This window comes from Camelus dromedarius, chromosome 29, assembly GCF_036321535.1.
Source record: "Camelus dromedarius isolate mCamDro1 chromosome 29, mCamDro1.pat, whole genome shotgun sequence".
Classification (NCBI taxonomy): Eukaryota; Metazoa; Chordata; class Mammalia; order Artiodactyla; family Camelidae; genus Camelus; species Camelus dromedarius.
Window position 1 is genome coordinate 5080589 of NC_087464.1, and position 27194 is coordinate 5107782.

Genomic DNA, 27194 nt, shown 5'->3' on the forward strand with positions numbered 1-27194 from the left:
GATGCTCAACGTCACGAAGTCATTAGCGAGCTGAGATGGAAGCGGACGAGCCTGCTGGACCGGCTACGACAGACACACTCAGGGCAGCGCTGCTGAGGATGTGCAGCCGCTGCGGAGAGCAGCCTGGCAGTGTCTCGTCCAGTCCGACGAACCAGCCGGCCCACTCCTAGCTGTTCAGTCAGGTGAGATGAAAATGTGTGTTCCCACAAAAACTTACACACGAATAATCTCCCCAAACTGGAAACAAATCTCAACTAAAGAGCGGATTCAAATAAGAGAAAGTACAGGGCACAGCCCAGACGGCTGGAGCAGAGGGCACACAATGGGGGACGGGGGACTTTGGGGGGATAGTGGAACTTCTCCTTACTCACCGTGGTGCTGGTTGTTGGGCTGCAGGTGTCCGTCAAACTGTGGAGAACCCTGCGCTAAAACAGCTCCTTCTGCTTGCTGTGCGTTACACCTTAACCTACATGGGTGTTCGCTGGGCAGCGGGAACCTCAATGTCCTTGGGTGGTGGTTAAACAAACACGGTAATCACGATGGAATGGTTACAGCCAGTAAGAATCCTTTTCTTCCCCAAAATGGAGTGACAGAAAATGCCCATGTTATGTTTTTTGGGAAAACTGGAAGGGAAGAGACAAAACCGTACAAACTGGCCCGAAGGAGCACAGATACACGGGGGAAGACTGCGCGACGGTCTCCATCTGCCGGCCAGCGCCCCCTTCTGCTCCCCGCCTTGGGACACGCTGGTGACAGGGACACAAGACACCCCCCCCCCCCGGCCTCCAGGAGACTGGGTGAGGAGGATCAGGGTGCAGGGTTTCCAGACAGGATGAAGAAGTGGCATGAAACTAGGAATGGTGGGCAAACAGACCAAACCAGCACTTTATTTTAAAAAGTTTTATTCTGCAGATTTAGAAATTTGAGATTTTTTTAATAACTGCAAAAGAAATTCAGTCACACCTAATGATTGATTAACAGAATGTAGTGGTGTGTTACCTAGACAGAAACCGTGCTGAGGTGCTGTAGTAAATGGTCTATTAGTAAAAAAATACACTTTAGGGCACAGCATCGTATCACAAGTCACAGCAGGGATACTCTGCAAGGATTTATTCAAACTAGAGAATTCTGAGTAACTATCTTTTAAATGCAGCACTTAAAAATGTAACAACTCTGTGCACTCTTTTTCTTAAAAAAACGACCTTGTGTGTGTCATAGAAACGCTGCTTTATTGCTGCAGAGGTCAAAGTTCAAGGCTCAAGAGGTACAGGAGAGAATACAAAGGCAGCCTTAAGAAACTTGGTTTCATGTATAAAAAAGGTACAGTTTATAAAAGTTAATTTACAAACCAAGAACAAAGTTGTACGCACGCATTCTGTACAAGCATACTTAAAACATCAGAAGTTTCAAAGGCATGGCCAAAAGGAAGAGAAAACCACCACTGCTCCTCGCAAAAAAAAAAAAAAAAAAAAAAAAATCCCCAGATCACACCATTATTTTCTTCTGGGTGAGTATACATTTCTGAAACCACCAAATCCACAACTTACTCGATCTTTTTCATGATACAGTATCCAGATGTGCACAAAAGCTGTAAGAACTTAGTAATACACAGAATGATCTAAGAATTAAAAACATGAGGGTAAGGCATTCCTGCTGGTTAGTATGTCTGCGGTGATATGGTTAATTTATAGACCCAGAGAGGCCACGGAATCAGCTGCACATGCTTTGGTGTCCTTCCCTAAGAAAAATGAGTTTTCATATACAGTAAGTAATTGTCTTCACTTGACCCCCCCCCAGAAGCTATAAATTCCCCTCGCTGTACATTTCTGTTAAATCCACTACACTGGTTATATAGTCGAGGTGCATTTTTAAAACGTGTGCATATTACCTCATGCAAAATAAAATAAAATGTGTATGTAGGCCAGGGCCGTGAAAAAGTCGGAAACTGTACTTTGGAAAGAACAAAACTCAAATGCACCCCCGTACTGGCTGGTATTTTAACGGAAATCAATGTGTGAAGTTAAGCAGTGACCAGAACAAAGTAGAGACTGTCACAGAGCATCGCCGGAGCCTTCCACCAGCACCGACAGCTCCTCACTCCCGAGCGTGCGGCGGGGGTTCCGGCCACGGTCAGGGCAACACGCTCGTCCTCATCAGTTCAAACACACGCTGAGTACTAACACTGCAGTATCAATCCTAAGGAAAGTATAATACTTGATAGAGTGGTTCCATTTAGATTTAGTAAGTTTAACCCAGTTTCACATTATTTAATCTCAAGTTCCTATATTTTAAGAATCAAAAGTGGTCAATCAGGACAGAAACACAGTTTGCTCCAACAAGATAATTTGGATCTCCAGGAAGACACTTGTTTTGCCAGGTTTTAGGATCACCTACGAGAGAAAAAAAAAAAGCTCAGGTCATTTACAGTTGGTTAAACTGCTCTCTGGGACACTTGGCAATTGTGGGGTGACCGTAAACATACGTGTTCAGACACGTGGTTCTGTTTGTTCAGCATGCTGCAATGGCCGCAACGCCTCAGTGCCGCGTGTTTCATCCAAGACCCACTAGGGTCTGGAGATTTAAAACCTACAGATTTTCTCTTATTCTTTATGTTTTCAAGTTCATGCCTTTTCTTTTCTTTTTTTTGATCTATTTAATTTTTATTTTATTTTTTTGAAAGGGGAGGTAATTACGTTTATTTACTTAATTTTAACGGAGGTACTGGGGAATGAACTCAGGACCTCGTGCATGCTCAGCGTGTGCTCTACCACTGAGCTATACCTTTCCCCCCAGTTTATGCCTTTTCAAACAATGAAAAAAAGTCGGGGTGACCATGTGACCGAGACAGTTCCAGTTTGCCCATGAGTCCACATAATCTTTAACAGCACCCCTCTCACTTCCCAAAGCATGGATGATAATTATATGATCACTGCATCTGAGCCTAGTATGGGAACACATTTCTCACTCTCAGTGACAGACCAAATGAAATCTTGAACATTCTGCAGAATTTGGTTCCAGAAGACCCTCCCCTCCTTTACCCAATCAGTGAGACTGGGCCAGTGTCTCGGCCCCGGTCCTGCTGTACGACACAACCACCCTCGGGGCTCCGAGGGCTCGCTGAACCGGGAGACCGAAGCAGGCCTGGGCGCTGGCGCTTCCAACCAGCTCTTGGTGGCCAGAGATGCACAGCCACAGCTCAGAGGCCCTGGTCACGGACCTGACTGGGAAGAAGGCTGGGGCACTGCATGTCTCTGTGGGGTCCGAGGTCCATGATGGGCAGAGCTGCTGCCTCTGCATTGCTGATGGCAGCGCTTCTCAACCAGGAGCAGTTCTGCCTGCACCCCCAACCCCCGCACCGGGACAATGTCTGGACAGGTTTCTGCTCATCACTGGCGCCTGACAGGCAGAGGCCATGGAGGCCGCTAAACACCCTGCCACACACAGGACAGACAACCTGGCCCGAGGGTCTGTTGGCGGCCGAGGCTGAAAAACCCTGCTGCCCACAGTGAGCTGTCTGTCACCTAAGCGACGTCCGAGTCATGCTGGGCTCGGCATTTACGGCAGAGGGATTTAACGTCACAGGTACACGTGCGCCTGTGCAACACTGCCGATTATAAACTGCTTAGAGTTGTGACAGCTCATTGGAAAAATCTTATTTTAGGTTCAAGTTTCTTTCCAATATACTATGTTTTCTTGGAATTAAGTCAGCTATCAAAATCTACTTTTGCCTTTCTGGGCAGAAATTTACAGTAACAAAGCATTCTAAAGGCACACAGGATTACACAAAAGTACACCCCTCTTCTAGGTGTACGTCCTCAAATTTAACACAGGAGAAAGCAAGTTAATTTGTTAGATTGAAAGAACTTAGGTGTTGTGGCATATAACAAATTATATGAAGCATCTTGATTTTTTTCATATCTAAAAAAAAAAACCCTGTAAAACAAGCAACTACAATAGACAATTACTTTAAGGATCCTCAGCCTATTTGGGATTAGAGGTGGTCACAGCTCACGCTGAAACCTGACTTTCGGAATCTATGTTTTAAATGCAGTTTCATTAATGTTAATTCATTAACTCACACTAGGCTAATAAAATGTTCCTCATAGGTATGAGGAAACTTTTCATATCTGGTATGTAAAAATTCACTAATTATTTCTCCCAGAAAATGGAGTGCTTGCGACTATCAGGAAATAGTATATTTTCATCTTGGCTAGTATTAAAATACGCTCTTCACACTGTAGACCTCTGTTTCATACTGAAACAAACTGAAACTGCATAATACTCATCTGATTTATCAGAAATTCAGAAGAACTTTAAATCCTTTTTTTCTACATCAGGTTCAGCTAAAGTGATCTATACCAAAAATGTAGAAGGGTCCAGGTGACTTCAGTCTGACTCAGTCACCGAGGAAGTGAGAAATGTGGAAACGGCATGGAAACTTTGAGATTATGATCTGTCAGCAAAAGCCATGTACAAATAGTGTCTCAGAGAAGTTATTTAGTTTTACTAGGGAAAACCATGGCCAAGTATGATCACAGTGGAAGGTCTCTTATCTTTCAAGTTTCTGTTGTATTTATAATCTACTTTGGAGATTGAGTAATTAATTTCTATCTTTGGTTACTATTCTTTATTCTTTATTACATAAAGGAATCAAATCATTTCAGTAAAAAGATGAAAACGCCTATGCACATAGGACAGTATCAATCCTCCCACTGCGTCTTAAAAATGTTGACAGAACAAATAATTTTGTGGAATACCACGACCAAGAGACAGCCACTCTTTGGCCAAATCATCAAATGTTTAAAAGGCAGACATTTCTCTACCCTTCCATTTCTGATACACGTACCACAACGAAGTTCCGGAACACTGGTGATGCCCACGAGGCCACAGGCACAGAGGGAGAGACCCCCTAACATGCAGTAGGCAGCCCCACCGGCCAGGGATCAATCAATGACAGTCCCCAAAGCCCCCAAAGGACAGAGTGAAGACAGCATACCCGACGAGGAGTCGGATGATTTTAGAGCAAAAGACCAACCGTCAGGGGTCATGGACGCACAGTGTGGCAAGCGCAGCTCCACGGGCTTCAGGAACTTAAGGCCATGGGGCCCGCACATCACCAAGGGGCTCAGCAGCGTCTCACCTGGAGCGGGGGCGGGGCAAGAGGTTAGACCGTGGCTCCCATCTAGGCCCACCGAGCTCCTTCCCTCCACGCTCCTCCCCTCCACCTAGCGCCGTCTAAGGCCAAATGGGGTCAGTTCTCAACAGGAGCGTGGCCAGGAGAAACACAACACAGGCCACAGGTGGAATTTAAAACCTGGTCGCCATGTGAGAAAGGAAACAGGTGAAGTCAATTGTAATGTTTTTATAACCCAGTACATCCAAAACAGTATTTCAACCTGGGATCAAGAAACAGCATCTTTGAAAGCAGTGTGTATTTTACACGCCTGCACCTGTCAAATAACACTGGCCACGTTTCACGTGCTGAAGGGCCACACGTTGCCGGTGGCTACAGCCCTCAGTCAGAGGGATCTCACAGTGTGCGACATTCACACGTACTTCTTACTCATGTCGCTTGTGTCCTACGTTTAGACTTGGTTTAAGGGATTCCCGCAGGCCAACATACATTCCGGCAAAATGGAAGACAATGAGCCAAAGCAATACGTGTGTGAAGCAGAGCTCGGCTGCCAGACCCCATAAGAAGCTGTCCTGTGGTCCTCATCCTGCAGCCCCACACAGCCGGGACCACTGCCGGACTGAGCGCTCCTCGGTTCCTGAGCACCAGGAGGGTCCTTCCCCCTTCGGCCAATGCTCCACATGCTCATCAGGGGGATGAGGAAGAAGCCAGCCCCAGGGGCCCCCATCCCACACTCGGGGGACAGGCCCGGAGTGGGTGTGGCCTAAGCCGCCTCCGGAGAGTGCTGGGGTGAGTGATCCCTGACACTGGGGGAGGCTGGCTGCGGCTGCCCGACAGGGAGAGGACACGCCTGCTGACACCCCCCCGTTCACAGTGACAGTACGCAGGCAGTGGGGGCCCACCCGCCCAGGGCAAGTCCTGGGAGGAAACCAGGCAGGAAGCCCGGCCCACTCACCCTTCTCCTTGTCCAGGGGCGGGAGGATGCTATTGTCCCGGCAGACCTTGAAGTAGATCTCCTGCTCCACTCCGTCGGGGATGGCCCCCTGCGGGATGATGATGCTCACACCCGTCTCTATGGAGCTGAGCACCCCGCCGTTGCTGCTGAACACGCCGCGTGCCGTGGCCACCACAGTGTGGCCGTCCTCGTCCTCCTCCTCATCCACGGCTGCCGGGCTGGGAGACCAGAGCGGACGGTGAGTGCGCCCTCTGCACACACTGAACGGGGGCTTTCACGGAACTTCTATTTCTCCGTATGATCAAGGTTACCTACTTAGTAAGTTTTCACTGACAGATTTTACTCACAGGGACAGCAAAGCACATCCTTCCTGGAGAAATCAACTTCATTTTTGAAGGCCACCAGTCAAGTCACCTTCATTACTGACTTCTGCAACCAGAACGTACAAACCCCGACACCCCAGTATTCTACGTCCCGTAAAATCGGTGCTTTAAAACTGATGGAATGTCACGGCTTAACTGGCAGCATGGTTTCTCCTTCTCGGAGATACAGAAGAATCTTACAATTGACGGCACCTTAGACCTGATAACACACAGAACTAGGTCTGTACCTCCCTAGGATTTGGGTGCACACTGTGGCCTTTCCTTTGCACTCCCTGGGTACCAAATGCCCTTGTCCTCAAGCAAGAAGGCTCCCACCATTCCGTGGGGGTCATTCTAGACCCTGGCTTGGGCAAACACTCACGACACTGAACACAGAGAACACATGAGGCAGAGGGGGTGCAGTGCCCCTTCTCCTTCACAAATAGAGGCTATCAGGACCTCCAGAAGTGCACAGCAGGGACTGGTGGTGAGTGGGGCAACGTGCTGATGAGATAACAGCATGTGACGTTGCCCTGAGGACCAGAGCACCAGGCTGGACTCCACTCCCAGGGGCGGAAGCACTGCATGACACCTGTGAGGAGCCGCCAGAACCCCAAGTCCCCAACTGTCCTTTCTCTTGGACAGAAGACTGAGGTGGTCCTCCCGGTCCTCAGCTTTGCCTGGGAGTGCCTTCTGCTCCAGTGAGTGGACTGAAAAGCTAAGTGGATCTGCGAGGCGGAGGCGGGCTTCTGTGTGGCCAGTAGTCTGGTCTATTGCTGTGTGATGTCAAGAGAGACGGGAGGAGCCGGAGGACGGCTCCAGGCAGGCTGGCTTTGTCTGGTCCACTCAGCCACCTTACCAAAACTACCGGGGAAGCTGCTTTTCAAACAACCACCCTGAGGTTATGTTCATGTCTTTATAAACTCACTGGTGAACAGACAGTGGATGAGGAACACAGACACCTATGCCTTTGAGAGCCTCTCCAGATGTCCCTCACCAGCTGAAGGTTTGAGATTACGAGATGTGTGGATGGCTCAGAGTACGGGCTGTGGGGCGAGATGCCCGGGGGCTGACCTAGGTCCCCCCAACCCGGCCGTGGGGCCGCAAGGGAGCTGCAGCGCCAGCAGGGACGGGGACAGCGCCCGAGCACACACACTGCTAACTGCGCTAACTTCCCACGTGTCTTGTTCCCCCTGGAGAACCTTCTGGAGAATGAGATGCATTCACTCCAATGTCTTGGACAACACTGTTCAGCTTAAAGTTTCAGTTAAAATGATCATGAAAACCCCAAAACCACATCAAACTCACATCAGAGAAATCTCTAGGCCAAGAAAAAAGCAGACTCTTACCTCACGGGAACGGCCTTAGGCATGGTGCTGTTACTCATTTGGTATCTAGGCTTATCCGCGTGGGCCGAGAAAGTCTCCACTCCGCTGTCACACTCGGCGAGCTGCGCTGACCCCGGCGCCCTCACGACAGTTTTGGGAGACGCGGGGGCTTTGGATGCCAAGTCAGGTTTGTGTGCGGCTTCACCGGGCAGGAGGTTGTGGTTGAATTTAGGACTTTCAAACTTGCGCTCAAACGGCCGAGCAGAACTCGTGTAGGGCTTCGGGGTGAACCGGCTGTAGGCCGGGGTGACCGTTTTCTGAGCCTGCTCGGCCCCGCTGGCTGGAGCCTTGTCTGGGAAGCTTTTCTGGGAGTAGAAAGCAGACTGGGCACCGTCTTCTCGGTTCGGGGGTCTATAAGCTGCTGGCTTATTCTGAGACGGAGGCGGGTCTGGTTTGGGCACTAACGAGTTCTGGAAGTCCAACGACACGGAGTTACCTGAAGCAAAAACGTGTAAGTATTTTTAAAACTTCCTGAAAACAGAGTATGATCTATAAAAATACCAAACTACTATGTGGTACATATGAAACTAATATAATAATTATACTTCAATAAAAAATAATACAGTAGATTGGATGGTTTGGAAAATAATTAGAACTCCATCTCTAACCAGCCATAATGGTTCGTGAGATGGAAAAGAGCCATTGTAACAGGTGAAGAATAAAATCTACCCAGATGAGGAACTGAGTCATCTAAGTATCAACAAGTGATGCTCTGTGGGAGACCATGCGATCCATGATTCTAAACTAAGTTTTGGGGGATAAATCTTCAAATAATTCTTCATCCGTAAAAGAACAGAAACCAAAACAACCTCCTGACACAAGTTTCAACAGCCCTGAGGTCTCTCCTGTCCTAACCTATCCTGGTGTCAGAGTGAAGGCCTGGGTCTGGGTCAGCACAGCCTGAGGGACCCGGAGGCAGCAGGGACACAAGGGACAGTCCCAGCAGACCCTCCTGCTGCCCTGGAGTTGGAGTCCTGCCTCCAGAGACTGGCGTCAGAGTGACCCCGCTCCAATGTCCATGACAAATGAGGAACACAATGACAGATGTGGCCACGTTAAGAAAACCAGTACTACAAAACTCACCAGTTACAGTTTAAAAAGAATGGTCACAGATGGGGAGAAGCTATTTACATGTATAACTGATAAAACTTACAAAGACAACTATACACCCACAAAAAAGAATCAACCTAATAAGAAAATGGCAAAGACCTGAAACAGGCAGAAACACAAGGGAAGACTAGATTAACCACTCAGTATCACTATTAACTAGTAAATGCAAAACAAAAAACCACTGAATACCAATTCACATTCATTAGTTTGGCAAACTGAAGTCTGGTAATGCCAGGCACTGGCAAAGACGTGGAACAGCAGACACTTCCACATAGCGATCCTTTCTGACTTACAAGGGGGTCATGTCTCGATAAACCCATTAGAGGCTGAAAGTCAAAAAGGCCTTTAATTCACCTAATCTACCAACACCAAAGCTTAGCCGATCTCAAATGTGCACAGAACACTTAAAATAGCCTACGGTTGGGCAAAATCATCTAAGACAAAGCCTATGTTATAATAAAGCATGGAACAGCTCATGTCATCTACTGAACGCTGTACTGAGAGTGAAAACCAGAGCAGTGGTCCGGGTCCAGAACGCTGGGGAGCGTGTGGGTGGTTTACCCCTGCGGGCGTGGGGCTGACCACCACACATCACTAACCCAGAAGTAGAGCAAAGTTCGATTACGGCTTCTACTGAGCACGCATCGCTTCTGCACCACTGTCAAGTCGAGCCGTCTTAAGTCAGGGAGTGTCTGCACCGCTGGTCGCGGTGCAAAATAGTGCCACCTGAATTCTATGAAATAATTCATGAAAACATATCAGTGTCATACAAACTCTTTCAGAAACAAGAAACATGTCCCAGCTCTCCTTTACGAAACTAGCACAACTTTGATATCAAAACCAGACCAGGACATCACAAGGAAAGGTTATAAGCCCAAATTCCTTGTGAACACATTAATGTAACATTTCACGGTAGGTAACAGAATAAAGGAGAAAAGTCCCGTGACCATCTTAGCGCAGTTGGCCCCCTGCACCACGGATGCAGGACCAGTGGACACGGACATAGCTGATGTGAGGGACTTGAGCAGCTGCAGATCTGGGAAGGCACAGGGGTCCGGGGACCAATCCCCTGCGGATACCGAGGGGCAGCTGTGCATGAAGAAAAAACACTAGACAAAATGCTTTCAGCAAACACAGGGACTAAGGGAACAGCCTGAATGTAATAAATGGCACCTACAAAACCCCTACCGTTAACGTGGTCAGGGTAAAACATCCGATCCTTTCTCCCCAAGATGGGAACTACCAGATGTCTGCTCTCATCACTTCTCAACATTTTCCTGGATGTCTCAGCCAGTGCAGAAAGGCAAGAAAAAGAAAGAAAAGGCACAAGGTCTGGAGAGTAAAAACTTAAACTTTCTTCATCTGCAGACAGGATAGTGTGTAAAGAAAATCCTAACCCTGGACTGGACTCCTACATGAATAACATAAGTACTGCTTTTTCAGAGCGAAATGTCAACAGGAGACTGGATGAACTGAGGCATATTTTTTCCAAGTAACAAGTGAGAGGGGTGCTGGAGGGTGGAGGCATCGGATGGATGGCAGGGGGCTGTGGAGGGGGACTGAGGAAGCAGCAGGGGCAGACAGAGGTGCTGTCAACAGCGGAACCGGCCAGCTGCGCTGGCTGGATGGCAGAGGGAAGGATTCCATGGAAAGGGAGAGAGTGATGGAGGAGACAGAGGAAGACGAGGAAGGCGGGGATGAGGGGCGGGCAGAGAGTCCACATGGGGAGGAATGGATCCAGCTCAGAGAGACATGGGGGAGACCAAGCACGCTCGAGCTGCGTCCCCTCCACAGTAGAGATGTCCTCACAGAACGCACGTGCGCAGGCCCAGTGCTGAGGGTACATGTGGCATGGAACCCGGCTGTCCTATATCCACGAATGAAGACGGATCAGAACCATCGTTTTTACAAACCACCGAGTGTTTAGTTTTGGACATACTGGTAAACAAACTCTACTTCCAGAAACTGAGCTGTGCTAATAAGTCAGAGTAAAATCTATGTAGCTAAAAGGCTCGTCTGATACAATGGTCATAACCACAAAACCCTGACTTTCTGTCCCCAGCCCAGAAGTGTCAAGTGTGTATGTTACACAACCCACCCCCCACCCGCGTCACAGCGGCTCCGTCCACCCCTGAACGCCCTACCTTCGCCGTGCGCCCCCTTGGCGTGTGCGTGGAGGCCGAGCGGCGGCCCGGGCTGAGGATGCTGGCTGTAGGCCTGGCCGTACTGGGCGGGCGGCGGCGGTGGCGGCGGGGCCGCCTGCACTGGGTCGTAGCGCTTCTCACCCAACGACCGGTCCGCAGCCTCTGCTTCGGGAGACTTTCCCCTGGGAAAACATGAAGAAAACACCAACCTGAAAACGGATTCATGTTAAGAAATCAATTCCCCATTCTTCCAAGTAGTCCTGAGTTTTTTAAAAAATCGAGAACTTCACAATTTCTTCTTATGGATATTCAAGTGAGTTCAGCCATCCAGTAAGTAGCGCAAGAGATGTAAAGACAGCACGGATATTTAAAGAATATTAGTAGAACATCCAGAAGATGGCAACCAAAGGCAGATGAAACTCTGGGTATACCTGTGATATTTAATAGTGCCGTTTACAAAAAACAGTTAGGGTTGTTAGGTTTAACAAAGTCCTGCCAATATTTTGAAAAATCTTTACTGGCCTCAGTCTTGCTGAGACTGACTTCTGGTCTGTATCCAAGGTGTGGAGCGCTGGTTCGGGCACTCTAAGCACCACAGAGGATGTCACTGGCCAGGGCCTGGCACAATTTTAGTCAAGGGCTGGACAGTACATGTTTTCAGCCCCCTGGGACAGACGGAGTCTGCCATGGCTATTCACTGTCTGCCCAAGAGCAGCCAAAACCAACACTTAAGTGAAAGGGTGTGGCTGCACCCTAGTAACACGAGAAGAAACCGGGTATCTTTAACACGTGCCCTTGGTTTACCAGATCCACTGTTTAATAGTCGCTAGAGTAGCAAATGTTGCTTGATTTTGTCAGGGTCATTTAAATCCACCACACTTTTTTCAGACTGCCAACTGTGAATCTGTGCCACACAAAATTCACATGGAAGGAATCTGCAAAACAGACCCACAACTGCAGTGTGGCCACCGCAGGGCCCCCTAGAGCCCAGCTGCATGGGCCTCCTGCGCACAGACGGGGGTTGGGGGGGGCCCTGGGGTGGGTCAGGGGCTTCTGCCAAGGGGTCTGGTCTGGACTAGCTCATCATCCTGCTTTCGGGCATCCCCACTAGGCATTAGAGGTGATGTTGATGACGCAGCAAGGGACACCCAAGGGCCAGCCTTGCACGAACGCCCGTCTTATGCATGGCGCTGCTTCTCAGGCAGTCAGAGCTAGTGTGAGAGCCAAGAGACGGCCAGCACAGCAGGGAAATGAAGGAGCCTGGTCCATCTGACTATGTTTGCAGCACACAGGACCCAAGCGTCACTGTAAAACACCATCCCAAACTACATCCCCCCACCCCGCAGCACTTGGTCTAGACAGGAAGACCATCCCTGCTGTTGTGGGGCAAGCCAGGGAAAGGGCCGGCCCCCAGGAACATGGAACTGTGCCCTCTCCCCCCACCCTCTGCCTTCCCCCAGTGTTGCACAGACATGAACTGCACTGAGCAGCATTCTGAAGATGTGAGCGCCAGCACTGTCCTAGGAAAGGGCTGGGCACGAGGAACTCCAAGGGAAAACACAGGGGAGTGGTACAGCCTGGCAGCCCATAGGCACGGGCGGAGTGGCAAGGGGAGGGACGCAGGCCTGGGAAACAGGACCATGCACGGGGTCCTTTCCAGGGGTCCCCGTCATCACCAGCGCTACAGCCGAGCCCATGCAGGCTCACAGCCTCATCTGCAAAGCTGCGCTGCTCAACGCCCAGCCTCTAGCCTCTCCCACCCAACAGCGTCACCTGCACACAGAACAACCTCCCATCAACCTTACATTTGATTCTTAAAAAGTTGAAAACCACCAGCCAATTTATTTTGAGTCCTGGAAGTCTCACAGTAGCTGAGTCTTCAGGGGTAGATATTCTGCCCTGAAGAAGACAGCTCTACCTCTGAGCAGAAACATGTGCACAGACCCAGAGGGAGACCGCTTTCCTAGCCCTTCCTAGAACCCCAGAAGCTTCTGATTCGCTTTGGTGATGGTGGGAGTGCTGTCTCCTCACCTCCCTGGTGTCACTCCAGCTCTGCAGACTGTGAAACAGGTGAAACCTGCCTGCTTTCTGGGGCATGTGTCCTGTGCTAAAAGACTCCCCCTTTCTCCAACTCCGACTATTTTTGAGGTGTGTTTTTAAGTGGAACATAAGCATGTGTTATCTGGACGTTAGTAACTTGGTTACTTCTAGGGAAGGCACAGAGCCTACAGCCTCCTTCTGAGTCCTGACTGAGCCCCGGACTCTCCCCTCCAGGCCTCTGGGCAGTCACACCTCCCAGCACAGCACAACTGGGAAGAGGCCTGACCTCATCCTACAGGGGAAGGAAGCACGTCCTCGCATCCGTCCAGTCACTCCTTCTCACTCCCCGTACGCTCACAACAGCAGGCAGTGAACTCAGACCGAGTCCTGAGCGAGTTCACAGATGTTATTATCTACTTCTCTCCGAGACAACGTATCTCCTGAAACCTCTAACCGCAACAAGGGCCCCTCCCTGAGCACGGGAGGAAAAGGAGGGCAGCCCGCACGCCCGGCGCGCACCCGCCAGGATGAGGCGGCGTTCACGACCCCGTCTGCAGGGCACACGTCACAGACACATCATTCAGTCTTTCTGGAAAAACCAATCAACACAAGCCCAAAAAGGCCTTGTCATCCCATCCCCTGGCAAAACTTCCAACTTACTTTTTAGATCTAAATGTATCCTTTTAAGGCCGTATTCTCTCTACCAAGTATGTAAAAGGATAAATAAAATCTGTCTTTAAACTGGACCCTCCCCCGACAGGTCTAGCAGCCTCAGTGAAAGTGGCCGTGAAAGGGCACAGCCTCAGCCTCCCCAAGGCGGCTCCCCAGCTCCAGGGGCCTCTGTGGGGCAGGCCCTCAACACCAGTGTCAGAGTCTGTCTGCTTTTGTATTTCTCATAAACTGCTTTCTTCTGTAGACAAAGAATTAAATGGATGTCAGTGGGAAAAGGTCTTTAAATCTTCTCTTCAAATGATGTCTTAGGAACAAAGTTGTTTTTAAAAATAAGTTTTTAACATTAGAGGTTTTAAAGTGTATTCTAGAAGAGTTTTCTCTCCATAGCAAATGACAAATGCTAAGTTCAGAGAGTCCCGAGCATCTAACTCAGTAAAACCCTCATGCTTTTAAACTCAGAGACAGAAGTGATCTGTGGTGGCTTTGTAATGTCTCAGCTTGGCTGTGCTGAACTCCAGGCCTAGTTATCACTCAAACACTATTGCAGGTCCCAAGGGAAATGATCAAGACAGGCCCTTTGCAAGAGAACCGAGTGGCTTCCGTGAGCTCAGAAACGGCTCCAAACGTCCCCTCCTACCCTGCAGACTTAGGACTTGCTCAGCCAGGCCCCACAACTGCATAAACCAATTCCTCGTGATAAACTCACATCTGTTTTCATTCCTATGGGTTTGTTTTGTGGAAGCAGGAACCCACCTGTGCCCGTGCGGTTTGGCAGCCTACTCTCAGTACCACGTTTTCTGTCACTTGGGGCTCAACTAGGGAGGAAGAACCAGGAGACATGAACCCATGTGACAAAACCCATGAGAGAGAAAAACAATAAAAAACTCAAGAGACCAGTACACAGGAAGGAGCAGCACGGAACAGAGAGGACGGCCGGGAGTCACGGAACGCGGGTTCGGCCCTAGCTTTGACCCCGGCTGAGGTGCTCGCTGGATCTTGGTTTCCACACATCCACCCCTGGACCAGAAATCTCTGATGTCCCTTCAAGCTCAAATAATAAAGGCCAAGTCTTTTCTTGCCTTGGGGGAAAAGCCCAAGTCTTCAGTATCTTCCCTCAAACAACGTCGCTCCCCAGCATACTCCTGCTCTTATATTTGAAAAACAGAAACAAAAGACTGAAGAGAACCAGCACTGGGACTGCCGCACAGAAGGGAGACAGTTTCCTCTCTCCTACCTCAAAACCGTTTGATTTTCACAACTTTTCTAATGCAAAAGCTTTCTGTATCTGACACTAGAGCTTAAGGACAAAAAAGAATTGCATATCCCAGAGCTAGAAAGTACACACACGCTCATCTCGCAGCCCACGGAAACCGCGTCCTACATCCTTAGCCATTCTCCGTCTAAAGACACTGAACTTCGCGTGGTTCACTCCACTTGACGCAATTGAACCTCTGTGTTTCATCTCATTTTTAAAAGGTGAGTCTGAAAGAAAGAACTCACTTGGAAGAGTAACTGGGAAAATGTGGCGGGTTCTGAGTGTGAACGGGCTTGGCAGGCTCCGGGAGGTGGCCGGCAGCAGTGTGCGCGGAAGGCTTGCTCTCAAAGCTCCTTCGATCAAAGTAGGAGAGCTGCTTCCGGTAATACTCCTCGTCCTCCTCGGGGTCGTAGTGATTTGACCGAACAATGTCTTCAGGTGGCTTCATCTGAGGTTTCTGAGGTTCTGGGATCCTGAGAGACAATGAATGATAAATGGAGTAACTTCTTAGACGTTAACTTTACAAAGAAAATGGAACGTGTAAATCTCGCCAGACCTTTCATGGACTGTGACCGTTCAGATCTAGCTGAGCAGTGTGACAGCCAGGGCAGACACCCCAAATCCCACGTCCACACACACCAGACTCAGCAGGCATCCCTCTCTGCTCCCATGAGTTCACTAAACAGGGAGCGCTTCCTGATGTTCCTACAGCAATGTCAGCACCAAGTGAAAACCGAGAGAACCTGCGACCTTTCCACCAGGATCCACAAGCGACCCTTGTATAAGGAGAGAGCTCTACACAGGAGGCATGGGGGAAGAAGTGTGAATTAAGGCACTGTTACGTATGCTCTGCTAGTAAATTCCAGAAAAACTGCATCGGAAATGGATAAACTTATATAGATTTCACACCAAAAAGGGGGGCTAAGCTTTCAGTCATTACAAGTTTGTGTGGAATAGCTCATTTGCTGATGATACTGGCTAAAGGAGACACCACCATAGTTTGTTTTCACGAGAAGCACCAGACATCACTAAAACAAGAGGAAAACGTACACGTCAGACAGTCGTCCCTCTATGACGAGCACAGATGTGGACGGATGGAACAGTAGACAAAGACTATACTCAAACCCACCAGTGGCCTGGCAGCAGTGTGGCCGGGCTGCGGCTCAGCCCAGCGGGCCAGGGCCCCCGGCTCTCCTGGGGGTTAACTCCTGCAGCCTCAGCGCCTCTCCCACGTCTCCCGTGCTCATGGAAGGAAGGCTTATCAGTCTGTCTCCTCACCCTGAACAGTGACAATTTGCATGGCTGAAAGCACTTCTAGAACTAAAAAAATCCTCCAAATGTTAGGGCCTTAAACATTTTGTTTATGTCATTTGCTGGGAAAATATGTTTTCAACAGATGTGTTTATTGAAGAAATAACAGATCTACTGCAGAGGGTGGAAAAAAGCTCTTCACTGTCTCTCTGGAGGAAGTGCCCTGTCACTAGGAGAGCTGATCGACTGTCCCAGGAGAGGCGAGAGCCTCTGCCTTTCCTCTGTCCCTCTCCTCTTTGGGAAGAGGCCTGATCGCCAACTCCAGGGATCCGATCGCTGGTCGGCTCCCTGCCACAGGCACCACATTGCATACCCACCTGTACAGTGTCTTGTCCTGTTCACTGAACTGGCTCTGAGGCGTGGCTTTTGGACCAGTGACGGGAGCACCTGGAGGTTTAGATGCTACCTCTGGAGGCTGCAGAGAAATCAGAAAGACATGCCTCAGGGACAGATCGTGACCCAACAGGCCTGGCTGGACGGGAGCGCCCAGAGTGCTGTCACCACCCGGCCTGCACCCAAGGCAGCAGGACACGGCCACGTGCTTACCTTGAAGCTGGAGGGTTGGGCCTCCTCCTTCTTGCTCTCCACTGACGCGGACCGCCTGTTCTCAAACATCCTCACTCTCGTGAGCACAGACTGCGGCTTCATCGCGGGGTCCTCTTCCTCTTCAGAGAGAACTGGGGGTGGAGGCAGTGGTTTGGTGTTTGCGGGTGGCGCTTCTGGCTTCTGCTGAGGGGCGGGGACCAGGGGTGGGACGACGGCAGCACCGTGGAGGGGCTCGTAGTGGCCCGCTTTGGAGGGAAGCCCTGGCGGCGGGCCTGGCTCGTAGCCCCGTGGGTACTGGTCAAAGTAGGGCTTGGGCTCAGCCGCCCTGGCGCCGGCAGCGGCGGGGTAGGGCTGCGCTTCTGGCCGGTACCGCCCGGGCCCATCGTAGCCGGGGGCCGGCTGCTCCTCCTGCCGCAGGGCGGAGGCCCGGGAGGGCGGCTCGAAGCGGGCTCTGCCCTCGTAGGGCAGTGGGGCCAGCTCCTCAAAGCGCGGGAAGTAGCCGCGTTCGGCGGGTTCTTCAGGGGGCGGCCTGGGGTCAAGGTCCCGCGGGTGCGGGCCGTCAAGGGCGGGCCGAGGCTGGCGCGGCTGCCTGTCATCGTAGTAGGCCCACTGCTCTTCGTAAGCAGGGACACGGTCCTCGTAGCGCAGGCGGGGGTCGTAGCTCCGCGGAAACTGCTCAGTGTAGCTGGAGGACTCGTATCTGTAGGTGGGCGGCTCAGGGTCTCTGCCGGCCTGTTTCTCCACGTATGGGCCTTGGGGCTCATAGCTCAGGTGGGGCTCCCTGTCTGGCCTCTGCCCGGGGGGAGCCACCGCCGGCGCCTTCAGAACAGGGTTCTGTCTCGTCATGTCCTCAGGGTAGGGGTCCTTCCTATACACCTGTAAAGAACACCCACATGTAAGGTCACAGGCTGGTCTCCCATTCTAGTTTACGTTAAGAGCCCAAACTACGCATGAATATGTAAAAATGATTATGTTCTACCATTTATTACCGGGACAGAAAGATTAGTGGAGGAAGCCAGCTTAAGTGAAAGCTCAAAATTTATAATGCAGGTAGGGGCTTTTATGTTTCAGCAAGTACTAAATGAAAAATGAGTTGAAGATAATCATTAAACTTAGAAGAAAATTAATGCACTGAACTGTTGATTTCGCTTGATTTGAACACTGAAAATAAAAATCATAAAGAAAATTTATGGACACCATAATTGACAAAACAAAGTTTACAATGGGTCTGAACTATGCACTAAGCAATTCTAGAGAATGGGGAAAACCAAAAGATAAAAACAATAAAAAATACCAAGTACAAATCCCACATAAAAGGCCTCCGTTTAAATGATCGGTGTACCACTGAAAGCCATGCAAACTACAGAACCGAGATGATCTGTGCTGATTTGAAAGCACGGCGCCGCATGAGCCCAGGGTGAGAGAGCAAAGGAGCACTTAGAGGGCAAAGCAAAAATGATCAGGTGCCAGATGGATGGAGAGCAACGAGTCAGTGCGCGCTGCACACGGGTACCTCTGCTGGGTCTACATGCGGCGACAATGACGGTTCTTGCGCTCTTAGCATTATGTGAGCTGCCTCTGTACTTGGTGCTCTTAAAGGATCGGCTTGTGCTGAGTGAGAGGCGGAGGGAGCAGGGACGGGCCCCTCCAGTCTGACGTGAGCTAGATTTACAGTGTGGTTAACGGCAGAGGCTGATGATGCTGGGTTTGTCTCAGGCGAAAGGTAAGGGCCTGGAGAGGAGGCTTCTGCTTTCTGTGAAGTGTTTAAAATATTTCAAATGTAGTGTTTCTGCTCACTGCTGACTCCCCACTGCCATTTTTGGTGGTTGACAGACATACAGCTCAAGTGTGCTGAACCACACAACTAGGACCTCATGCCCTGAATTTAAGAAAACTTCAGTATACTGCTATGTAAGTGAGCACACAAAGTTTATATTAAGTCCTCGGTATTCTCAAACTGAAATTAAAGGTTAATTCTTAGTCTGGAGAAAGGACAATACATTCTTGAACTCAGTCAGCACATCTTAGAATTTCATAATGCACCTCTACCTACAGAACGTTGAATGCTTGCTGCTTACCTGTTGAGAGGCTGTTTTAAATCCAGGGGAGTCTATTCTATGAACTGGCTGAGGCTGCGCTTGTGGTGAGTAAGGAGGGTAAGTTTGGTTCTCGTGATGCATCCCCGAGGAGTCCTCTCTCACAGGCTCAGAGGACCGTGTGATGGCAGACTCCGGGGGAGTCCCCGCCTCATCGTTAAGAGTTTCATCTAGTTCTTGATCAGTGTAGGCCCCGCCTTCTGTGTCTGTGTCTTCATAGTCAGAGGTGTGTCTACTGTCCGTGCTATACATTGAGTACTCACTACCTGGGGCTGACAGGTAGGACAGACGATCGTCATGCAAATCAAGGTCATCGCTTGTAGCACCGTCCGCCTGGGGCAAATAAAAGTAAATTGACAATTTTATTCAGCAGTTCTTGAAGAGATGGCCTTTATTTCACAAGGGAGATTGAAAAGGACACTTTTCTTGGGAGAAATCACATCTGTTCTTGAAACTTCTGGTGAGCAAAGTCAAGGTGACTGCGCAGGCACACATGCAGACACACAGCATCCTCTGAGACCTGGCGGGCACGGCTGGATGAGGTCGGCCACGATGAATTGGACTCCGGAGCCTAGCCCGGAAGACAAGGAAGGGACCCTGGTGGCACAGGGGTCGGTGGAGCCTGGCTAGTCACAAGCCTGTCGGCCCAGAGCCAGGGAAAGAGGAGAACACTGCCAAACCTGCTCCCGGAGACAGACAAACTGACTGACAGAATAGCGCATGTGAGAATAACCACGAAAATTAACACCACTGCTCAAGCTGAGTAGGAACCAATCACTATCTCTACAGTATAGGAAACAACTAATAAACAAAGCGGTATTTGGGCCAAGAGCCTTTACAAAACACAACAGAAAAGTGTCACCTATGTGCTGGTTGTCTTATTAAATTAAGAATTTTTAAAAAGTATTTTTGACAGATGTAGCATCCAGTGGATGGGAGAAGTGCAGTTAGGACTGTCTTTCACAATGAATTAAGAGCTGAGGTAGCTTTCAGTCGGCACTGACCACCTTCTGAGTTGATCAGAAAGAAAATGAGCAGCATTTGAGGGGAAGAGACCACAGAGCTGCAGTCAACAGCTGTCACTGGACACAAACCTGAAACTCGTGCCTGGACTGGATTAAACAAAAGAGTCCCCGAAGACCCTGCCCGGACCCTGGGCCAGAAGGCACGAGAGCTTAAGGACAAACACAAGGTTCAAGGTGCCTGAACCGAGCGCCTCGCTTGCTCTTTAAAGAGCCCACCCCTGAGCACAGCCTCCTGGGTGGGACGGACCGGCCTCCCGGATGGGAAGGAGTGGCTTCCCGGGGATTCTGGCTTCCAGTGGAGCCACCTGCAGGTTGGGACACCGAGAATCCCGGGGCTCTGTTCTGTGTTATGGCAAAGTCTCCTGCTGAAACCTCAACGGCTTCTACGCTGATCTTTAACTATAATCCAGTAGCCAGCCAGGGAAACACTGAAGGCCTTGGGGAGGAATAACCTGGAACTCACGACTACGGAGCCTTTGCAAAAGTGCGAGCTGTGGAAGTGAGCGAGAACCAGGGTTGCTTAGAACCAGGAATGACGAATGCCTGCATGTTAAGAAAGCCTCAGGATGGCTGTTCTTGGTTTGGTAGGCAGCATACAAGGCTGTATCAGATGCTGCAAAAGGAACTCTTCCTAGCAACTCGATCCCAAGTACTTAGCTCAGGGAAGTCAATGTGAAATGAAGTGGTTTTACTTTAAGAATCTATCTGGATAAAATAAATCTGAATGGAAGGAGCGGGCATAAATCAAACTTGATTTAAATTGGAGTAACTTTTTCTGATTTAAACAAGTTCATCAATCTATTCTAATAGTAAATGACCTATTAATAAAATTAATTAAAATGACGTATTAAAATTAATTTAAATGACCTATTTTCCTTACATAGAAAGTTGGGAGAATTAGACCTTTATTTTAAAATCCAAGCAAAGAAAGGAAGCACACAATATCACGAGGAAAAATCATAGAAAATTAAGTTTTGTGGATTAAAAAAAAAACTCTCAGATAAGTAGAAAGGTACACTTTGTACATTCATAAACTAGTATTATTTCAAGAATCACCAGTGAAAGCTCTTAACATTCCACCTGTTAAAGGCTGCTACCAGAATTGTGTTTTATAGAAGATGAGTACGGACAGGACTGTAATCCTTGTCAATCAAATGCCATGAAACTGAGAATCAGGAACAGTGTGTGGGTGTACGATGGTGTGTCGGTCTACCCCACCAGGACTTGTGTACCACGTGTCCCAGCTGACACGTCAGGTATGCTAGTGGTCTGATGAGCTCACATGCAGCAGCCACCCCCAGCACGGCTGTGACGTGCAACGGCGGGGGACAGTGGTCACCAGCCCTCAAGGTCAGCACTGTCACCCTGCCCCAGGTGGGGGGCGCGCGTGGCCTGCTAAGGGCACGGAGCATGCACTGCGCAGCCCTGCAGCCACAGCCAGGCAGAAGGGAAGACGGGCCATGCGGGGGCAAAACACAACAAAAATCCAGCTCACAAGGAGACAGAAAAAGCAAAGTAAAAACACACAGATGTTCTCCACCTTGCCTAGACTTTACAGTGATCTGTAAGGTAAACGACATGAAAAACGAAAGATTCTTTCCACTGTATACTTTGAGAAAATTAACTCTCCCAACAAAACAGGCAGGCTTTTCCCACCAAGGACTGCTACAAAACCAGAAAGGCTGACAACACAAAGTAGTCCTTTTGAAGCTGGCCATTTGGATGGATATAAAGTCAAAGTTCAAAGCCAAAAGGACATGCTGTGTTGTCTAACATTTTCAGTATGTTGTAAGAACGTTTACGGGGGCTTAGGTAGGGCTCAGAGAAATGTCTGCTACTTCACCGCAGGCAGGGCCTGCGCTGAGCTGGGGGGACCACGCTGCTCAAGGGGAGACAGTCTGTGGTCCAGTCTCCCCACCCATCACTGCCTTCAGAGAGCCTGTTCCTCCGGGCAAGTCCTGAGTCCCCTGTGCTGAGGACAGCACTCTGGGGACCACACATCGAGCCCACCCAACTCCCCTCGTTTTCTGAGAGAATACCACTCAAATGGGAATTCCGTGGGGAGGGAAATTTCAGAATCGCTTATTATCAAAAACAACATTCAAAACCCTACACACAGATTATAAAAACCTAAAAGCTAACTCCCAAAAGGACTCTCTGTGTGTTCATCCAATTAGAAAACAATGGAGACTCCAAGGCATCTCTGACAAGTTACATAATTTATTGAAAGGAAATGGCTCACCTTCCCCTCTGAAACCCACACCAACTGGTTCTGCTGCTGCTGAATCGCTTCTTTCAATGCTCCGTACCAGCCGTCATTCATGGAGTTTAAGTTAATTGTAGCTGAAAAACAGAGCAGCATTGTGGCGTGGTTAGAACCGTCCATCCAACCTGCCTAGCGGTCAATCACCTTTACTGAGTTATCTGAAAGATGGTCCTGGAGGGTAGACACACCCTTTGGAATGTCCACTTTGGCCCTGGACATTTCTTCTCATCAACAGCAGCTGCTAAAACAATAACCACTCCAGGCAAAGGTCATGTCAGTTTTAATATCTGGACCACACAGCATCTCTGTCTACAGGCTGTTGCACAGATACTTCAAGCTGAAAGAAAGCCTTTGACACACTCACTTGTGAAAAGATGGTGATTGTTTTTACGAAGTTTATGAGACCGCTCATACAACTTCCGGGCACTCTTGCGTGATTCAGGACACAACCTCATCCGCATCGTCTTCACACCCTGCTTGGAGTCAGGGTTGAGGAACACCACAATCGGATACCACTGGGCGTAGTTCAGACGATCAACCGCATTCGGTGTCACATCTAATAAAGCATGTTTGTCCTGGAGACACAAACAAGAAAACAAACAAGGGGACGAGACACAGCTAACTCAGGAGCACCACCTTCAGAAAGTCACATCCAAGACTGTGTTCCCACAGTGACGGACCTTTAACTATGCTCTGAGATGTCTCAGGGGCACATGTCAGGAAAATGTGTACATAGAAGTTAACTCAATATAATTTCCAGCCCAATTAAAACAAAAGAAAATTCAGCCAGCTCGCTTTTAAGACAGCCTCAATCCTTGCAAGCTGACAGTGAAAGTAAGTGTAACAACTTAACGTTCCTGACGTGACCTTGTGAATAAGAACACGTTCCCCATCGAGTACACATCAAAGTGCAACCTGAGCGGGAGTGAAGCGGTATCAGCAGTCTTACTACAGCTGAACACTGCAGACTGTTTTGTGGTGATGAAGGATCACCCTCTAAGGCTTGCGATACTAGTCCCTTGAAAATGATTATTATAATTATACTCTTTCAGTAAGGGCTTAACTTTCTTATGGTTATACCGGTAATAATTTTAGAAAAACTATCTTCTACTTTCAATTTAACCAAACCCCATCCCACTGAGAAACAAAACACTCACAGCTTACAATGAAACAGGTCAGTTTTCAATCACTTACTTGATCTATTATTTGCTTTATTGTATGAAGGCGAATGATACCAGAGCTGCGCTGGTCAGTTCCAGCATCGCGGGGTTCACTTTCTATTCAGGATGCCGGGACAAAAACAAAACATCAGTTTCCATGGTTAGATCAATGCTGAACCACGAGGCACTAACAATATGCTGGGCCCGTGATGCTGAGCTGTGGGGCCGCCATGGACCCCAGGGCCTGTTTAGCAGCACCTCTGGCCTCCATCCAGCAGAGGTCAGCAGCCGCCCCCACCTCCCTTTTGCTCGCTCCCATTTTGATGAAAACATCCCCTACGGGTCAGAATCGCTGGGTGTCACCACTGGGTGAGACCACCTGGGACTAGAGGGAGGGGAGTGAGGCACCTGCCTCAGGTGCAAAATGTAATGGGGTCCCCAAAACCTCAGCAGTTAAGGAATACTTCGATGAAGTATGTTCAAAAAAATCAAAATCAGCAATTCACAAAGAACAACATGTTAAATAGAATCAGAACCAAAATTTTAAACAGAAACAGTAAGTGGAACTTGAGTAAGTTACTGAAGACTCACTCGGTCAAGAGAAACTGTCAACTATGGCATTTTGCTCAACTGAAAATGAGGTTAAAAAGAAGTGGATTTAAAAAATAATACTGATGAACTTGCTACTATTAAAGCCAGGAAAGGAAATTGTAAACTGTGTGTTTGGTCTAGGTAACGTATTTAAACTTTAAAAATGTGACTTTTAATATTTTTCAGAAATTTTCCAACTGTTTTAATGTTTTGGAAAAAAACAGCCGTTAAAAAAACATAAGAACATGTATTCAGGGATATCCATTTTTTCTTTTGCTCCCATACGGCTGGGCTAGGCGTCACTGTAAACCTCTCAGTGGCACCCCACCCGGACCTAAGGGCCGGCCCCCGACTCACCACAGCAACAACACTCAGCAGACTGGGAGGAGTTCTGGGCTAGAGACCAAGAGGAGGGGACCTGGGAGCAGAGAAGGCTGTGACCCTGTAACTGCAAGACAACCTGCGACTTCCTGCTGGCTCCCTGTCCCTCCATCCTGGTGTGTAACATGCCAAAGGTTGCTGAGGCTGATCTCTAACCATGGATCTCAGGGGTCTAACTGCCATGAAGCGTTTCACTAAAGAGGCACAGCAATGTTTGTGTGCTGGTCACAAGGAAATCTAGAAAGGAAGGTTCGAGCTCTGTCTGTTTCAGATCAGACAAAGGCAGAGATTTGCAAGACAAAAGTCATACCGAGTGACTCAGTGAATGATCTGAGAATGAGACAATCATGAGATAAAGCAGGGCAAAATGTCAAATCTGGTGGACACAGCAACACACGAGAGGGATCGACTGGGAGTTTTGGTTGGAGAAAATGGAACTAGATCCTAAACCCGCAACAGAAGTCACACATCGTAGCCAGAAAACTCATGTCCCATGTTCCTTCCTTCCTGTCTCTGGGAATTGTGTATAACAAGATCATCCTAAATATGGAAAAGCTCTATATATTCTCGACTATTTAAATTCTCTGGGAAATAAGGCAATGTACACACAAGCAAACAAAATATGGACAGGCTTCTGCATTCTTTGTTTCAGTAAAACAAATTTGAAACAAACTATACAAACAACTGAAGGCCAACCAACCACAAGCTGAATGTAGAATAAAATGACGACACAATGTCTATTAAGAAGGAAAATGGGGTATGAACTTTTCTAATCAGTGTAATAAAACTTCACAGAAGTATGTTTACAAAGGGTGGAGAAAACACAGCAGGTAAAACGTAGGGTGATGATATTTTCTCACTTTTCAAAATACAGAATGAAATTTTTCTAATTAGAAAAAAAAAGCTTACAGTTCTATAGATAACTTAAAGCAAGCCGAAGTGGTCATAACTATGTCTGCATATTTAAACTACCACAGTAGCTAAATTAGTGGGAGAATCTGCAAGCAAAGTCCATAAGGCACTGAAAGCACCACGCCCTCAGGACTCACACTTCACACTAACTCACTGAAGGTGTCTGCGGTGCCTGAGCGTGAGTCATGCTTCTATTTCTCTTTTATACACTGGAGCATTTCTGTTCACTTCATGACTGAAAGCCCTGGACTGGAGCAGGAAGAGCTGGGGTCGAAGCCAAGTACACGGCTCACTGGCTGGGAGTCGCCGGGACTGACCACGACGAGGGTCCCAGTACCAGCAGCCAAAGGCTCAGCAGTGACACTCTAACACCTGCCCCGTGTGATGCCGTCAGGATCAACCAGACTGTGCGCTAAGCGGTTTTCTTATGAAACCCAGAGACTCGTAAGTGGTAATGCTTCTCCTTATTAGAGAAAAGTGGCAGAGCCAGGGTGTAGCCACTCAGGTTTCCCTCCAAATTAAATTTTCACTTGCGAAAAGCTTTACTTCTATTCAGTGAGTGGATCAGACCCATCCTTTAGAGCAGTAACTAGTAAACTATGCCCTCAACTTCATCTCAAGTCAGTACTGAGGATACTTACTCGCGATCTGATAAATCTCTGGCTCTTCTCTTGCCAGCTTTTCTCTGGCCACATCAGCTATTGGTCCAAAGATGGTCACAGGCCTCAGGAACCCAGCTGGGGAGACATTCAAATGAAAACCAGCATAGTTCACACTTTCTCTTTCTTAAGGCATATTGACATCAAAAGGTGTTAGGTTGGTCTGTAGAAAATAAACCACCTTCTCGAAGAACGACTCTTTCATACGCTGGAAACTTGGTCTGAACTGGCTGGGCTGACAAATCTTCTCTGCTCTTTCGAAGATTTCTCTTGGAGCTACGAAGGCCTCGGAACCTCCAGAAGTCAGCTCGGTCTCCGCCTGCTGTTTTTGGAAGTGTGTACTGTACACTGGCCAACTGTTCAGCTCTGGACAAGAAAAGATAAAAATAAATAAGGGTATTTTAAAAACAAAACAAAAACTTCCAATGGAACGAAATGTCAAAACACTAGACAGAACTTCATTCAGCTGAAATCTTAATGGTTAAGGAGTTTGTACAATGACATCAGTTACAGATACGGCAAACAACAAAAACTGATTTTTGGCATTACCAAAATTTCCCAGTGGTACTGAAATCTTGTCATCGTTTACTTAATTTTTTCTGAGAGGTATCCAAACATTCTTACCTGTTCTTATTAGGGATGATGCCTCGTTCGACCTCCTTATGATTTTTGCCAATTCGAATAGCAAGCCAAGAGCCCAGTTTCCCATTGTACAAGGTATCCACAACACGGAACACCTCTCCTTTGTTAAAACTAAGTCCATAGGGAGATTCCTTTTCATATTCAAAGTGGGTTCGAATATAGAAAGAATCTCCTACATCTGATTCTACGATGCGACGATAAACTACAAAGAATCAAAACAAAACCAGTGTCAGTGACTAGTGGGATAAGAAATTAACCTGAAGAAAATCCATTATGTGAAGATGCTGCTGATAATATTAACAAGAACAAGAACAACGGTACAACCAACGCTGACTGCTCACTGATTACTCAAGTGCTCTCCCATGTGTGTCGAGTCATCTCACAGAATGCGACACTCAGCATGTCCATCCTGCAGAGGAGGGAAGTGATGCGGACACAGATGAAGCCACATGTCCAGAACCACACGTGCTTCCCATTTAAATCCTTAAACTTAATGTGGCTGCAAACTTTACAGAAGGCCCCGTTTTTCCAAACAAGCGGCTCTC

At 48.5% G+C, this 27194-nt stretch overlaps 1 protein-coding gene across 7 annotated transcripts in view; it reads right to left on the bottom strand.

Moving 5' to 3' along the window:
- Positions 1-885: 885 nt before the first annotated feature.
- The window catches only part of TJP1 (tight junction protein 1), a 234821-nt gene continuing 208512 nt past the window's right edge, over positions 886-27194 (bottom strand). For 3 of the 7 annotated variants that reach the window (XM_064480517.1, XM_031440462.2, XM_064480515.1), the window contains 16 exons: positions 26632-26851; positions 26189-26373; positions 25990-26085; positions 23499-23581; positions 22669-22879; positions 22281-22381; positions 18996-19346; positions 18431-18670; positions 16918-17793; positions 16689-16786; positions 15306-15533; positions 11094-11275; positions 7801-8275; positions 6090-6307; positions 4997-5140; positions 886-2390 (listed from right to left, as the gene is read on the bottom strand). In XM_064480517.1, the coding sequence (XP_064336587.1) occupies positions 2296-2390; positions 4997-5140; positions 6090-6307; positions 7801-8275; positions 11094-11275; positions 15306-15533; positions 16689-16786; positions 16918-17793; positions 18431-18670; positions 18996-19346; positions 22281-22381; positions 22669-22879; positions 23499-23581; positions 25990-26085; positions 26189-26373; positions 26632-26851 (3803 nt within the window). In that variant the 3' untranslated portion in view covers positions 886-2295. The remainder of the gene's footprint in view (positions 2391-4996; positions 5141-6089; positions 6308-7800; positions 8276-11093; positions 11276-15305; positions 15534-16688; positions 16787-16917; positions 17794-18430; positions 18671-18995; positions 19347-22280; positions 22382-22668; positions 22880-23498; positions 23582-25989; positions 26086-26188; positions 26374-26631; positions 26852-27194) is intronic. The other 4 variants (XM_064480513.1, XM_064480512.1, XM_064480516.1 and 1 more) reach the window with 4 other exon arrangements.